Genomic DNA, 16,150 nt, shown 5'->3' with positions numbered 1-16,150 from the left:
AAAAATTCAGAACGTAGAGTTGGCCATATGGACAAACATCCCAAACAGTCTTGCAAGTCGGAGTTTCATGGTACGTTGAAATTCTGCTACATTCGAAGATGAACAATACGGAATTTGTATTTACTTCGTTGGATAATGTATGAAACTGCAGTGTTCGAAACTCGGGGCGGAGAATGTGTAGCGCTACATATATTCGACGGCAGAAGTTAGTTGTGGCGGCACCTACCAACATTTTTCAGAACTTCCGCTTGCTTTGCACTCGATTCTAAGCCGCAGGCGGTTTTTTGGATTACAAAAACCGGAAAAAAAGTGCGGCTTAGATTCGAGTAAATACGGTAGTCACGAAATGAAATTGCAGTTGTATCTTTCCAGAGACCCAAACTAAACTGGTGCTCATTCATGAACCTTAGTGGAACATCATTTACCTGTTAAAGCGTAGATACACTGCATTCATATTGGAGAAAACATAATCTGTTTAATAAGAGTACAGTTCTTCTTGTAGATTGCTATTTCCAAGACAAATAGCACTGCCAGAAGGTATCAGTATGACAAAAGTCGACCTAACTTGCAGACTTTATCGGTGTACACAAAGGTGTCAGTATTCATAGACTGAGGCTCTCTCTCAGCTCCATATAAAAGTTGCACTGAAAAACTGTTTTTATTTTCTTGCCCTCTTTATTCTCATATGACAGAATCCTTTAGTAAAATGTTATGTAGTTCCCAGCCAGGTGCAAGCTTTTCATTCTGATGCCAGCTCAGGCAGTTGCTTCTTACTGTAGTTTCTTATTTATTCAAGGATATTGTCATTTGAATGCATAAAGCTGAATGACTCCTGCCAATCTTCTCACTTTGAAAGAACCTAAGGCAATTACCATAAAAATGAGCGTGAGACTTATGTGACAAAAACCTGTGATACTGAAAACTTGAACATAGAGATACTTGATAAATATAGTATGGCTTCCAGCATGGTGTAAGCCTTTCAGTTTTATGCTTCTTTGGAGGCGTGAGTGTCAGTTGTAATGTTTATTTAATCAAGGACACTTTTTACATTGCCTTATTAGGCAGAGTGGATTTTATACCAGCTCTTTCCACCAAAGAAAAATGAGATGAAAGGAATGGTACTTGTGACAGATGCATCAATAACCAGTTTTCCTAACTACTAGCCTACAGAGGTGGTTTAGTGAAACAATTAAGAAAATAGATAGGTGACTCAAAAAGCAGTTGATTTTTTTTCATAAGAATTTATTTTAATGCATTACTGAAAACAAATTGTTAGCCTGTCAAGTGTTCTTATTTTGTGTAACTCCCATAAAAGATGTGATCACCATCACATCTAGTGGTCACCAATTTTGTTGATAAATTGCTGCCATAAATCTCAATGCCTTGTTATGAACCTCATTGATTAGCACATACAGTTGCAGCACTGAACATGGTATGCTGAGGAAAACGATTTTCTTAAAAATTTTGTGAACATGTATTCTCAGAGACCTGTAAAACTTCATTTTGGATATTAACAATAGCATACATTTGAAAACGTATCTAATCTAAAAACCAAATTGTTGTACATTCTTTTCATTCACAGGCCCTCCATTAAATGCTGTTATATGATGCTTGTCTTCATCTATTAATGATGTGGACAACACTGTAATTTATGCAGATAGAAATGAACATAAAGTTTGAAAAGTCTCTGTAGATATTGCCTGGAAATCCCTTAATTTACCACTGCCCTTCAGGCAGCTTGGCTGGATTTCTTTGTACCACTACTTTTCCATTATTTATCTTCTGTGGAATTTGATTACTGGCAAGCTGTTCATATGTCCCACAATTGTCACTACTAAATTTTATCTGAATTCTTTTAAAAGATGGTGACCAATAGATTTCAAAAACTTTAGTTCAGCATCATACCTTATGCTGTGTGCTTTTCTACAGTCCCCCTCACTTTAAAACTGACGATTATTGTATTACATATTAATGTTGCAAATTGTTTTTGTTAAATTTCCTTTTTTCTAGAGTGCTACATTGCCAATTCCCATTGTTGCTTGGAATGTTATCTGTTAATGAGTTTACAGTGGCAATTTTTCTGAAGTTTTCTCAAGTGTTACAGATGTCATCATATGCCCTCTGTGTATGTTAAAGATGATAACTCAAATCACTTGCTGTGAGAAAAAGAAAGAGAGAGAGAAAAGAAAAAAAAATTGCAATGGGCACAGCATTTTTCTCCCCATTAACTGGTGACTTGAGGGTGCGTTGGCCTGGATCGTGCAGGTTGCGAGGATGAGGTAGCTGTGGTGACCACATTGATGCCTGTGGCTGGCTTAAGAACCAGTGTCTTCTCACCTAAACCTGGTGAATACTGGAAGAAATAATCAGGCCAATGCCAGCTGCATCTTGGGGAATTGGGGAAAAGAGGCTATTACTGGATATGGCTTCTCTGCAGGTGCCTGCTGTGGTGTCTCCTCCAGCTGGGTTGTCAGTAGTGATGGTGGACTCTGTCAATCCATTACAGGGTTTGGTGTTGAATCTGCGTCCCATAGAGCTGCTGCTGCAAGTGTGTAGAGGTGAATGTCTCCTGACAAAGATCTGTGATTTCCCAGCTGGGAGAGACCTTCAAGGAGACAGCAGTGTTGTGATGACTATTTGCTTGGTACTGCAAGAGCTTTGCCAGTTGCTGAAACGGGAACGGAATTGTAGGTGCCACTCTTGTGGTGGACCCTATTGTTAGTAAGAGGTCTGTGATGGTTGTGGATTGTGGAGCACAACTGGTTCTGGTGTTGTGACTTCTCTGGCTACCGTAGCAATAATGAATAGCGCTCGTGGTGCGGTCAATGGTGGGCACTTGACCATGTCAGCAGACTTAAGACTGATGCAAGACAAGGTTTCCCACCTGAAAATGGGGTGTTGATGATGGGATGGCTGGGCTTTTTGCTGGATGCTGCATGTCTGCAGATAGAGGAGTTGGAGGATGGTGCATAGTTGGCAGTCAGGCAGTATGCCTGTGGGACTTCACCTTTCTGCTGGAACAGGTTCTCAAAATAAGTGTAAGGTTGACTTCTGTGGAAGATTCTTCCACAGTTTTGTTCATCTGTAACTGGTAGGTTCACAAAATCCTCTCTGCCTCATTATTTGATGCCAAGTGGAATGGTGCTGACGTTAGATGCTCAAACCAATTCCACTGGCATATACCTGAAACAACTGAGAAGTGAACTGAAGGTCATCACATAACATCAGTGTGAATGGCAGGTTTTCTAATGCAAAACATTTTGTCAGTGTCCGGATGATGTCGTCTGTGGTGGCCGACTGGAGGTTAATGAGAATGTGACTGGAAATTGTGTCCATAATTAACCATATAGTGTCATGAAATGTTCCCATTGTGTGAGCACGGATTCGATCCCACTATTGGGTGGATGCAGGCTGAGGGAGCAAACTTCCATGGTAGTGCAAATTGCTGATAAGCACAGACGGCACACATGATGGTGCAAATTGCTGATAAATGCAGACGGCACATTTGCGAACTATGACTTCAATATCAGTGCCAATGGCTGACCAGTTGACGTGTCAAAGGCTCAGGTTCTTCATCCAGCATATATCCCAGTGTTCGTGGTGAAGCAAACACAGGACATATTCATTGAGAGAACGTTGACACAGCACTCGTCACCACCACCACCAGCAAGATTGATGGATAGCTTGGGACTGAGTCATTAAAAGTGAATGCTTCACTCGTATGAAGTGTGAGCTAACCATTCAATTTCATTGAACTGGTATTTCAAACACTTCACATTTCTCACATTTAATAACATTCACAACTCATTTGATTCAGCCATGGCCATTATCCTTGCTTACAACATTTTCAAAAATCTTCGAGAAAGTAATGTGTTCAAGAGTGGTTAGCCATCTCAACAGTAATGGGATACTTAGTAAATCACAGTTCCAATTTCAAAAATGCTGTTCCACTGAGACAGCAATATACAATTTCACTGTCCACATAATAGAGTTCGATTGTATAAATCGAATAGCATGTGAGTGGTTTAAGTCATACTTACAGAACAGGAAACAAAAAGTTTCTTTATATGGGTCAAGTGATTTAAATAAGTTTGCCACTTCACCTAACTGGGGTGAAATTGCATTATGTGTTCCACAGGGTTCAGTCAGGGGTCCTCTTCTGTTTTTGATATATGTGAATGACCTCCCTTCTTATCTGAAACAAGAAGCTGAACTGACACTGTTTGCTGATGATACAAGCATCATTATTAATCCAGTAAAAGAAAATCCAATTGAAAATTATGCAAATAAGGTCTTTGGAGAAGTCATTAATTGGTTTTCAGCAAATAGGCTTGCTTTAAACTTAGATAAAACACAGTAAATCCAATTTTTTGCTGCAAAAAGTACAGATCCTTTAATAAATATAACACATCAACAGAAGTCAGTAGACAGGGTAGAGCATACTAAGTTTTTGGGTGTACATATCGATGAGAATCTTAATTGGAAAATTCATATTTTGGATCTTCTAAAGCAACTAGGTTCAGCAACTTTTGCAATCAGGATAATTGCCAATTTTGAGGATATAGAAATGAGTAAGCTAACATACTTTCACTCTCTGATGTGATACAGAATAATATTTTGGGTTAACTCAGCACTTAGACAAAAAGTATTCACTGCTCAAAAGAAAGTGGTTAGAATAATGTGAGGGGTTCATAGTCGCTCATCTTGTAGGCATCTTTTTAAAAGATTGGGAACTCTTACAACAGCATCACAATACATTTACTCACTAATGAAATTTGTTCTCATCAACATGGACCAGTTTGAAAACAACAGTGACATTCATGATTATAATACCAGAAAAAAAGAAAGACTTACACTATCCTTTACTCAACCAATCTTTGACACAGAAAGGGGAAAAATATGCTGCTATAAAAATTTTTGACAAATTACTTGATGAAATAAAATGTCTAACAGGCAGCAGTAATATCTTCAAAAATAAATTGAAATCGTATGTCCCTGACAACTCCTTCTATACCATAGATGGATTCTTGCATAGGAATAAATAAATCTATAAATATAGTATACGCATGTTGTGCCATATAAGGGAATGGGGTAAATAACAGAAATATTAAACTTTAACTCTGTACTGTAATATAGATATATTAAAAAATCTTGTTTCATATGTGCATTTCTTGTGCACTTGACACGTTCCACATCATAACAGCTACCATACCGTGCGATTGATCAATGGAACACGCAACCAATTAACTAACTAACTCTCCCTCTTTCCCTCTCTCTCTCTCTATGTCGGTGCCGCACAATTCTTTCCCCTTCATGTCACAGTGACATCCTATCTGTCAGTGTGGTCATACACCATTCAAGATATAAACAAAGACACTGACAGTGTGAACACAGCAAGCGTGCAAGCAAACAACTTACCTCGTGAATCTGGAACTGAAGCATGCGCAGAATCCACGATGAAGAGAGAATCCTCCTTGTAGGAATATTTATCTTGTATACATTACTTACATATTTGCACTAAATGACACTTTGACGATTAGCCTAATTAAATAAAAAATTAGTATGTGAATAAAAATAAATGGACTTGCAATTACTTCTGAAGCTAATGTTCAGATATTTGTGTTTAAAAACATCGTTTGTTCCACTCTTTTTACTGTCAGGCGATTGCTTCTGTTTGTTATAAGGTGTCCTGACTTCGATAACACTCTCTCACACAGTGTGGAGGTTGCATTTTTGCAAGTTCAGTGTATGAGGCATATACAGACAGCCGTTCAGACCACCACTGAATTATATTGCCGTGCCACTGTAATAGGTGTTCTTGCAAATATTTGTCCACTTCCACTACTGCAGCATCTCTTGGGTGTGTATTACTCTACAGCTCAAAAAACAGCTCATCAAATTCAACCCAGAGACAAGAAGTAGAGTCAATGATTGAAACAGGGATTTGGATTTTTGCAGTAACCGTCGATGTGTGCATTACGTATTTCTCACAGTGCCTGATCAGGCTTAATTTTACTTTCCAACCAGAATTGTTATCAGAAAATCCATAAATTTTGAATGAAGAATCCAATAAAGTTATTTCTGGAAAAATAGAATTATCCTTTCTATCGTGAAATTCTGGTTTAGCTCTTCAGCCACCAGTTGAGGAGTATAACCTTCAACGCATTGACCACCTGTTCCCTACACATTTCTTCATTTTACAGCCATTGAAAACTTTCAGAACTTCACAGGCTTGTCTTATATTGTCTGTGGTCAAATTTGGAAGACCTGGGTAATTGATAATTACAAGTAACATCAGGGAATTCTTGACATCAGCTATTCTCTGTGGCACAGCAAAGATTGAATTCCACCTTGTGATGGTATCCTGTTTTAGTGTCAGTGTTTCAACTGTTCCGGCATCTTTTTGAGTTTCATACTGACATGTGAAATTTTTTAAAAAAAATTCAGGATGTGTACAAAATGGGGGATATGTTTACAAGCTATGAGTTTTATAGCTGCCACAATATTAGCAGTTTTGTCACTAACTATACACATGACTTTCACTTCAGTGCCCCATTTCGTGGTAACAGATCATAGCTTGTCCGTGAGATTTTCTGAAGTGTGCCTTTCACTGTATTGAAATCACTGTAGGGGAAGACCCAGCTCCAGGTTCTTAACAAAGTGTGCTGTCAACATCAGATATCTCTCATTTCTGATTGAAGTCCACACATCCATTGTCTCAACAACTGCTTCTGTGGAATTGATGTTGGTTTTCACCATTCCCTTTATCATAGCATATTGTTGTTGGAGAAGTGTTTTGGAAATGGTCTTCCATACTGGCATTGTGTAAGCACCATTCACTTTACCTATGAACTTTAGAAAAATGTTTGCTCTCAACTATGCTAAACAGTACATAATCTTTCATTGCAGACTCCAGAAGTGTGACATCTATCTCCTGATTTCTTTTGGTTGGAAGAGGCTTTGCAAAATACGTAGAAAGTGTTCCTTGATTTTGAGGTCGGCTTACTGCTATTGAAGTGGTACTGTTATACTCTGGAACTGACTGCTGTTCGGTTCTGACAATTGCTGATGTTGGTTGCAGATTGTCTGGGTTATCTTCTGAAAGAATATAAAATGATGCAGGAACAGGAAGCAGTAAATGCTTGACAAACAAAGACACTGTTGGATGCATCATACAAACATGATGAGCACGATCAAATACACTCCTGGAAATGGAAAAAAGAACACATTGACACCGGTGTGTCAGACCCACCATACTTGCTCCGGACACTGCGAGAGGGCTGTACAAGCAATGATCACACGCACGGCACAGCGGACACACCAGGAACCGCGGTGTTGGCCGTCGAATGGCGCTAGCTGCGCAGCATTTGTGCACCGCCGCCGTCAGTGTCAGCCAGTTTGCCGTGGCATACGGAGCTCCATCGCAGTCTTTAACACTGGTAGCATGCCGCAACAGCGTGGACGTGAACCGTATGTGCAGTTGACGGACTTTGAGTGAGGGCATATAGTGGGCATGCGGGAGGCCGGGTGGACGTACCACCGAATTGCTCAACACGTGGGGCGTGAGGTCTCCACAGTACATCGATGTTGTCGCCAGTGGTCGGCGGAAGGTGCACGTGCCCGTCGACCTGGGACCGGACCGCAGCGACGCACGGATGCACGCCAAGACCGTAGGATCCTACGCAGTGCCGTAGGGGACCGCACCGCCACTTCCCAGCAAATTAGGGACACTGTTGCTCCTGGGGTATCGGCGAGGACCATTCGCAACCGTCTCCATGAAGCTGGGCTACGGTCCCGCACACCGTTAGGCCGTCTTCCGCTCACGCCCCAACATCGTGCAGCCCGCCTCCAGTGGTGTCGCGACAGGCGTGTATGGAGGGACGAATGGAGACGTGTCGTCTTCAGCGATGAGAGTCGCTTCTGCCTTGGGGCCAATGATGGTCGTATGCGTGTTTGGGGCCGTGCAGGTGAGCGCCACAATCAGGACTGCATACGACCGAGGCACACAGGGCCAACACCCGGCATCATGGTGTGGGGAGCGATCTCCTACACTGTCCGTACACCACTGGTGATCGTCGAGGGGACACTGAATAGTGCACGGTACATCCAAACCGTCATCGAACCCATCGTTCTACCATTCCTAGACCGGCAAGGGAACTTGCTGTTCCAACAGGACAATGCACATCCGCATGTATCCCATGCCACCCAACGTGCTCTAGAAGGTGTAAGTCAACTACCATGGCCAGCAAGATCTCCGGATCTGTCCCCCATTGAGCATGTTTGGGACTGGATGAAGCGTCGTCTCACGCGGTCTGCACGTCCAGCACGAACGCTGGTCCAACTGAGGCGCCAGGTGGAAATGGCATGGCAAGCCATTCCACAGGACTACATCCAGCATCTCTACGATCGTCTCCATGGGAGAATAGCAGCCTGCATTGCTGCGAAAGGTGGATATACACTGTACTAGTGCCGACATTGTGCATGCTCTGTTGCCTGTGTCTATGTGCCTGTGGTTCTGTCAGTGTGATCATGTGATGTATCTGACCCCAGGAATGTGCCAATAAAGTTTCCCCTTCCTGGGACAATGAATTCACGGTATTCTTATTTCAATTTCCATGAGTGTATATTTCCTCTCTTATACGAAGTAGACTTTGAACAAAAGTTGCACTTGCTTTCCTATCATCTATATCAGTGAAACACCAAATTTCACTATTTTCCTGTAATTGCAAGTTGCTAGCCATAGTGTAACAGATAATAGCAGACAGATACAAAAACTACTTTCCAAATGAAAGTTAGAGAGATTTTACCAGAAATTGTACCAGTGAATTTAAAGGATTATTACTCTCCACAAAAATAATATTGACAGGAAAATTTATGATAAGTTGATTAAGGTAGGTATATAGATCATCTTGGCAGTGGTAAACATATGCATCCTGTTTTGGACTGAATTATAAGAGGAAAGATAGCTTTCTCTGTTTATCTTTTCCATGTCCTCTTCAACTATGATCTACTTAAATTAGATCAGCTGCTGTAAGTGTGCAAACCATTGGATCCTAAAGTTACACAGTTCTTCCATTTTTTGGTAATATTATTAAGTATTATGTAGCTTTATTGAGTGAGTGGGGCATAGCGGACAGAGTAGCTGCTGAATGGCAAATTGAGCTGCTTCATTGAACACTTCACCATTGAGTGTGAGTGAATGAATAAAGTAGTTCACAGGAATGAACTGGTTCAACCCATTGCTAATCGTCAGTAGCACACACAATGACACTGCAATATTTGAGCCGGAAATACATTTGTAAGCAAGTGGTGGCAGAAAATGCCAAGCAAGCAGGCCATCTGTGAAGCATCCACTGTCGTACTTACTATGATCCTCAGCAGTGGTCTGTGCTGTATCAATGGCCATGATGGAAAAATGTCAGTCGCCTGCTTGGTGGTAATGTGTTTGTCAAAACATACGTCTGCATTTCTGTCAAACCTGCTCCCATCAGCAGTTGTGACACTGTGTCTGCGATGGTGTACTGGTGAGTTTCCTGGTAATTATTTTTAAAATTATGTAATTGTATAGATAAAAAATTTACTCACCAAGCGGCAGAAGAACACACACATAAAAGACTATTATGATTGGCAAGCTTTCGGAGCCATATATTATTTTTATATAACTGTATTTTACAACTGTAAGAACTAAGTAACAATGCCCAACATTACAGATGTGCCGCTCATTCAGGTATGTATACTTGGGGACAAAAGTAGCTACCAAAGGCATACAATCCATAAACAGGTGAAATTTGGCTCCATGTGTGGAACATGATGACTCTGTAGATAAATCCAGGGTCTGACTGCTCAATCTGTGAATAGTTTCTTTGCACTGCCACCAGTGTTTTATAAGCAAAGGCGATATGTGTGTCTTTACCTGATTTGTCATTCTAGAAGAGCACCATCCCCATGCCATATGATGAGGCATCCATTGCTATAATGACAGGGAAGGGTGGGTTGAGCCTGAATTTTGGGAGTAGAGGTGTGCTGCCTGAAGCTACAATTGCATGACTCTGTGTTGACAGGTATTCATATAGACTGTGGCCCCTTTGGGTGTAATTGGGTAAGCAGACATGTGATACTGGCAGCCTGAGAGATAAACCTTGCATAGTAGTTTATTTTGCCTAGGAAAGTTTGAATACTTTTAAAATTCAATAGTGCTGCTAAGTTTAAAATAGCTGCCATGTGCTTATATGTGGACATGTTACCTGAGCTGGTCAAAACTTTTGTACCACACTACATGCCTCCCATTTCTGTGTTGTATGGCCCATTGAAGACTTGCACTTTTATATGCTGCTGTGAACTGCAGCCTTTTCTGAGGTGCCCAACTCCAAATGTCCATTGCACGCAGTTCCTTTCACATTGCTTGCTCGGAAGCTAGTTGGGATGGACCTGAATTCACTAACAGCAGTAGTTTGTGTCGGCTTGAAACTGATTGTTGCTGTCAAGGAGGGACACTCATCATTGGTCCCATCAGTTGTAGACATATTGGACAGTCTGATACTTCAACAAATCAGCCAACTGCATTCACTTTATAATCACAGGTAAGTCCAAACACAGTAGCTTCTTTCTGCAATTCTGTGTCCACACATTGACCCACTTAACTCTGCCACTTTCCTTAAAAAAGCTGTACACTCATGCTCTCTCAGATCATGATGATCTGGTATGGTATTTAAAGGGCATTTATAAGTTCTTAAAAAGTGTTACAATTTTAAAAATAGGTTTATTCGTTACAGTGTAAACAAATTTTACATTATTATATGCCTGCAATCTCAGCAGTGATGTAAGATCTGGTCCTCAATGAGCTGTTGCGCAATAGAGTTTTACTTAGCATATAAACTGTCCACCACAGGAATATTTGAGAGTATTACTTAATTCCACTATTTGTGCATTGGTATCTAATGTGAGCTTTACAAACATGTGTTACAATTTGAGCATTTCACATTGGTCTCTTGTTGTCACAACTTTATGGACAGAATTTGCATCTGGCATGTTTGCAGTTTTGGTTGCCATCTCTGGAACTTGGTGTTGATGGACTTCCTGTTTGTATTCTTCTAACAGTAGCTGCTGACTGTTCATTTCGTGACAAAATTTTTCTGGCTTCAGCACAAGGAGTAACTGGGAGCTCTCCCAGTTCATTGAGAAATCTTCTTTTCCAAAGAACATTTTTTTCAACCCTGGATTTATTTCTCTCCACCCCACAAAAGCATTGTAGGCAGAAGTGTCAGTAATATTGTAGAAGATGATCATTGGCCAGCAGTAGGTTTTTTCTCTTGCATGTGTAGGTGCCAGTAAGTACATACAATAGGTCAGTTGCTACCTTACTTGGAAAGGAATCCAATAACATTTCCGTTTTCTTGTCTTCTCTGTTGCTTATTTCCTCACTGTTGTGCATTGTGCTCATTAGGACAACCTGGTTGTTCTTCTTCCTTGGAACATAAGATACAGTGGTGGTATCCTTAGTAAAAAGGATCTTTGAACTATGAACATTATCTTTACTTGATATATTATATTAGGAAGTTTAGGCTAATCTTTTCTGACAGTCCCCAGAATTGCAAGATGTCTTTTGAGAAGTCCTTAGTGTAATGCATATGATGTGAAGAAATTGTCAGGTGATGTTTTGTCCTTTTACCTTATACATCAGATCCATTGAACCCTCATACCTTGATTTTTCTCATGTGCTTGTCCAAGTAATTTTCCTGTAGAGATTTGTATCTTTAAAACATAAGAAGTAGTACCATCACACAGTGTCCATATTTTTACCGCATATTCCGAGGCTTTGCTCAGTATATATTGTTTGGATGGACAGCATCCTCGGAAAGCTACCAGTTGTTCATCCACGGTTACATATGTGCTAGGATTATATAATTTTGAAAGTATTTTCACTCTTATAGGTACCAACTTGTCATTTACTCTTCGTGCTCTTCAATCAGACTTGTCATCGAAATGTAATACGTGAGATGCAGCAGAATCATTTTTGTGACATTACAGCAGGAAAGATGGCTCTATGTGTTTCTGGATAACACAGATTCTTTGTTGATTCACCATATGATTTAATCACACCAGCCAGTAATAACCATCTCCATAAACTCTTTGACTCTCAGTATTGTTAATCTCCACCATAATGCTCTGAACTTTATTGTTTGACATAATTTGAAAAAATGATTTTACATCACTTACCTTGGCGATGGTGTATTCTGTTGCACTGGGAGTCAGTTCAATAATGTTTGCATTAGATGCTGTTCCAGTTCACGGAAAAGGTTCTAAGCTCCATGTGATTTTGTTTTTAGTGTGAATCAGTTGAACAGCTTGCAAATTATTATTAGAGGCATCAGCATCTGCCATGTCTTTTTAATAAGATGAAGGATCAGTGTTGTCATCATTGATTTGATTTTCTTCTTCGGAAATATTCTCCTCACTGTCAGATGCATTTACTAATGCTTCCAACTGCTCGTTGGAAAGAACTTGTTCTGTAATTATAGCCACACAGAAATTACTGTGATAGATACACGAACCGTGTATGCACAAAACAGTTATTAAAATGTAACTGTTAGTGATAATGTGCGTTCTACACTATCTACAGTGCTCTAAACTAGTCAGTGAACGTGACCAGAGTGCTGTTTGAAGAGAGTGACTAATATTTTGTCTGGTGAGCTTATTATACATGAGTTGACTGTAGTGCTTCACGTGATGGAGTGTTGAGAAAAGTAGTGTTGTGATGAACTCAGAGGTATCACTATGCACAGGACCATGATAATTTGTCAGGAGCATCAGACCAATATGAAGATTCTAATTTGAGTTCAAAGTTGAATTTGAAGACCTAGAGTACTAAAGGCAATTGTAATGGCAGGGCGTTGTTATTCTCCCATGTAGAGAAAATGCCATGTTTCTAAAACAGTAAGAATGACATGGAGTAATTCGTTATTCTGTGGCTCTAAAGATTTGCTTATCACTGAATTAATTAACTCAGTTTTGAAAGTCTCAGCACATTTTGGACCATTCAAAAAGATTCTTGGACTTCTTGCCACATCAGTTGACGGTAAAACCTCAAGCTTTCGATAATTACTCCCATCATCATCATCAGGAGCAACTGACTGTCAAATCTGCTACTGTGATGGCCTTACGCAGCCCTAGATGGCTTCTGATTGTTTGGTAATTATGCAGTGCTGTCGCAGATGGTGTCAACATGTGCTGGTGGGGCCACCACTTCTGTCGTAACATAACCAGTGTAGTGAATACCTCTGGCTCTTCTGTGCATCGAGAGCTTGCTTCCCTACACTGCTGAGATTTTGTACAATGAAAGTCAGACATATATCTTGGCAACTCAGTATACCACAAGCCAATACACACTGATTTATGTCTTAGCGCCTAGAGTTCTTACTATTCATTTCAGAAGAGAGCAGTTTTAAGTACACTAATACACAGAGCAATAACTGTTTCTGACAAAGACCACTTGAATTCTGAAATTTATCACCTTAAGCACATGTTATATAAAAACAGCTATGGATCACGCGATGTTCAGTGTTCTTTAAGAAAAGGGAATGTGAAAATGTTGAACATAGATATGATGAGCCATCAATAGCATTCATTCCTTTCTGCAGCACTACATCCGGCAAAATAGGTAGAGCTCTGGAAAGACGAGGTGTAAGATCTGTTCTCCAACCTTCTAAGAGGATAAAGGAGATGCTACACCCTGTTAAGGACAATCTCGGGCACAGGATCCCTGGGATCCTATTCTTGGAAGTCTACAGCTTACGTTTGCATTACTTCTACCTTTGTCAGCTATTCTGCCCTGGAATTAAGAAAACTCTTCTACTACTTTCAGTGCCTCATTCCCTAATCTTAATTCCCCTTGCACCACCTGTCTTAGTCTACTTTCCATTACCCTTATTTTACTTTTGTGACAGTTCATCTTATAAGTGTTAATAATTGTTACTTTTCCTTGCTTCATTAGTTTGTTCACTGTTGTTTTGTAGAAAACTGTCAAGGCATTTGTTATTTGATGCTACAACAAGTGAAATTCTTGCAGGTTCTTGTGTGCATGTGGAAGACATGGATAAAATAGCAGCGATTTTGGGTGAATACAACAAGGATTTAATATCTGTTGACTTTTGGAAAGCAACTTCATTGACATCAGTTGGAATGAAGGCACTGAGCCAATGCCACAAATTAGAAGAAGTAGATTTTGGTTGGTGGTAAGTCAATAGTGTTTTACTTGGTAATATCCTTATGTGTAATTTTTATTGAAATTTGAATTTGTGTGCAGATAAATGACTGTTGTTCTCATACACTGGCCAGCATGAGTATGGTTTTTGGGCAGTTTTCCATATTTGTGTAGCCAAAATGGGACTCATCCTCACTGTAGTGAAACTGCACTTTTCTTCATTACCATTATAGATACATAACACTTTGTGACATCCAGTTACAAACTGTTGTTCAGAGGTGCTTTCACAATCCTGTCACTGCTATCAACAAGCAGTCAGTAAGACCTGTTGCTGAGTTCTTAAGAAGTTAACAGTAAAATGTTGTTCACAATATTCACCATTGCAGTTAATGTGAGAATGAAAGCTAGACCTTTTCCTTGCCCAGTCCATATTCAGTTAAGATAGTGGTTCATCTATAATGACCCCAGTATTGTAAAGATTTTATGAAAGAAGATAGATTTACAGTTCAGCGTGTCATTATTAACAAAGTCATTAGAGACGGGGGACAGGTGTGGACTAGGGAAAGAAATTCTTCATGTCCTTTCCAAAGAAACCATGGAGTACCTAAATCTGGATAGGAATTGAAATCATGATGGTCCTGAGTGTGATTCCAATGTCTTATATTGTGTCGCCTCATTTGGTAAATTGTTACGGACTGAGATTGAAGAAATTTATGATGAGATAAAAGAAATAATTCAGTTAGGTAATGGATACAAAAATTTAATTGTTAAGGGGGACTGGAAATTAAGGTGATGGGACCTGGATAAGTTGAAAGAATGAGAGGTTGTTGAAAGTTTCAGAGGGAGTATTGGGCAACGATTGACTGGAACAGGGGAAAGGAACACAGTAGAAGATAAATGGGTAGCTTTGAGAGATGAAGTAGTGAAGGCAGCAGAGGATGAAAATGCCGTAAATGGGACAAGTGAAAGAGAATACAAACATCTAAAAAATGGGATTGTCAGGCAGTGCAAGATGGCTAAGCAGGAATGGCTAGAGGGCAGAAGTAAGGGCTTAAAAGCATTTATCACTAGGGGAAAGGTAGATACTGCCTACATGAAACTTAAACAGGCCTTTGGAGGAAAGAGAAGCAACTGTATGAATATCAAGAGCTCAGATGGAAAACCAGGCCTAAGCAAAGAAGGGAAAGCTGAAAGTTGGTAGGAGTATATTGAGGGTCTATACAAGGAAGATGAACTTGCAGACAGTATTACAGAAATGAAAGAGGACATAGATAAAGATGAGATTGGAGACATGATACTGCGAGAAAAATTTGACAAACCACTGTAACACCTTAGTCAAAACAAGGCCCCGGAAGTAGGCCACATTCTGTCTGTTCTACTTATAGCCTTGGGAGAGCCAGCCATGACAAAACTATTCCATGTGGTGAGCAAGATGTATGAGACAGGCAAAATACCCGCAGACTTCAAGATGTATATAATAATTCCAATTCCAAAGAGAGCAGACGCCAACAGTGTGAATATTGTCAAACTGTAAGAGTAATAGGTCGTGGTTGCAAAATACAAACCCAAATTCTTTACAGAAGAATGGAAGAACTGGTAGAAGCAGACCTCGGGGAAAATCATTTTGGATTCTGAAGAAATGTGGGCACATACGAGGCAATACCGGCCCTATGACTTATCTTACAAGATAGGTTAAGGAAAGGCAAACCTATGTTTATAGCATTTGTAGACTTTGAGAAAGCTTTTGACAGTTTTGACTGGAATACTCTCTTTGAAATTTTGAAGGTATCAGGAGTAAAATACAGGGAGTGAAAGGCTATTTACAATTTGTACAGAAACCAGACAGCAGGTGCAAGAGTCGAAGGGCATGAAAAGGAAGCAGTGGTTGAGAAGGGAGTGAGACAGAGTTGTTGCCTATCCCCTATGTTATTCAGTCTCAACATTGAGCAA

General features: G+C 40.1%; 1 protein-coding gene across 1 annotated transcript in view; it reads left to right on the top strand.

The window, feature by feature from the left end:
• Nucleotides 1-16,150, top strand: part of LOC126176940 (F-box/LRR-repeat protein 4) — a 173,084-nt gene that overhangs the window by 110,415 nt on the left and 46,519 nt on the right. Inside the window, exon 10 of the mRNA XM_049924139.1 lies at nt 14,066-14,231. Coding sequence (XP_049780096.1) covers nt 14,066-14,231 — 166 coding nt within the window. The remainder of the gene's footprint in view (nt 1-14,065; nt 14,232-16,150) is intronic.

This window comes from Schistocerca cancellata, chromosome 3 (assembly GCF_023864275.1).
Source record: "Schistocerca cancellata isolate TAMUIC-IGC-003103 chromosome 3, iqSchCanc2.1, whole genome shotgun sequence".
Taxonomy (NCBI): Eukaryota; Metazoa; Arthropoda; class Insecta; order Orthoptera; family Acrididae; genus Schistocerca; species Schistocerca cancellata.
Note: the sequence above shows the minus strand (reverse complement) of the source record. Positions and strands in the feature narration are given on the sequence as shown.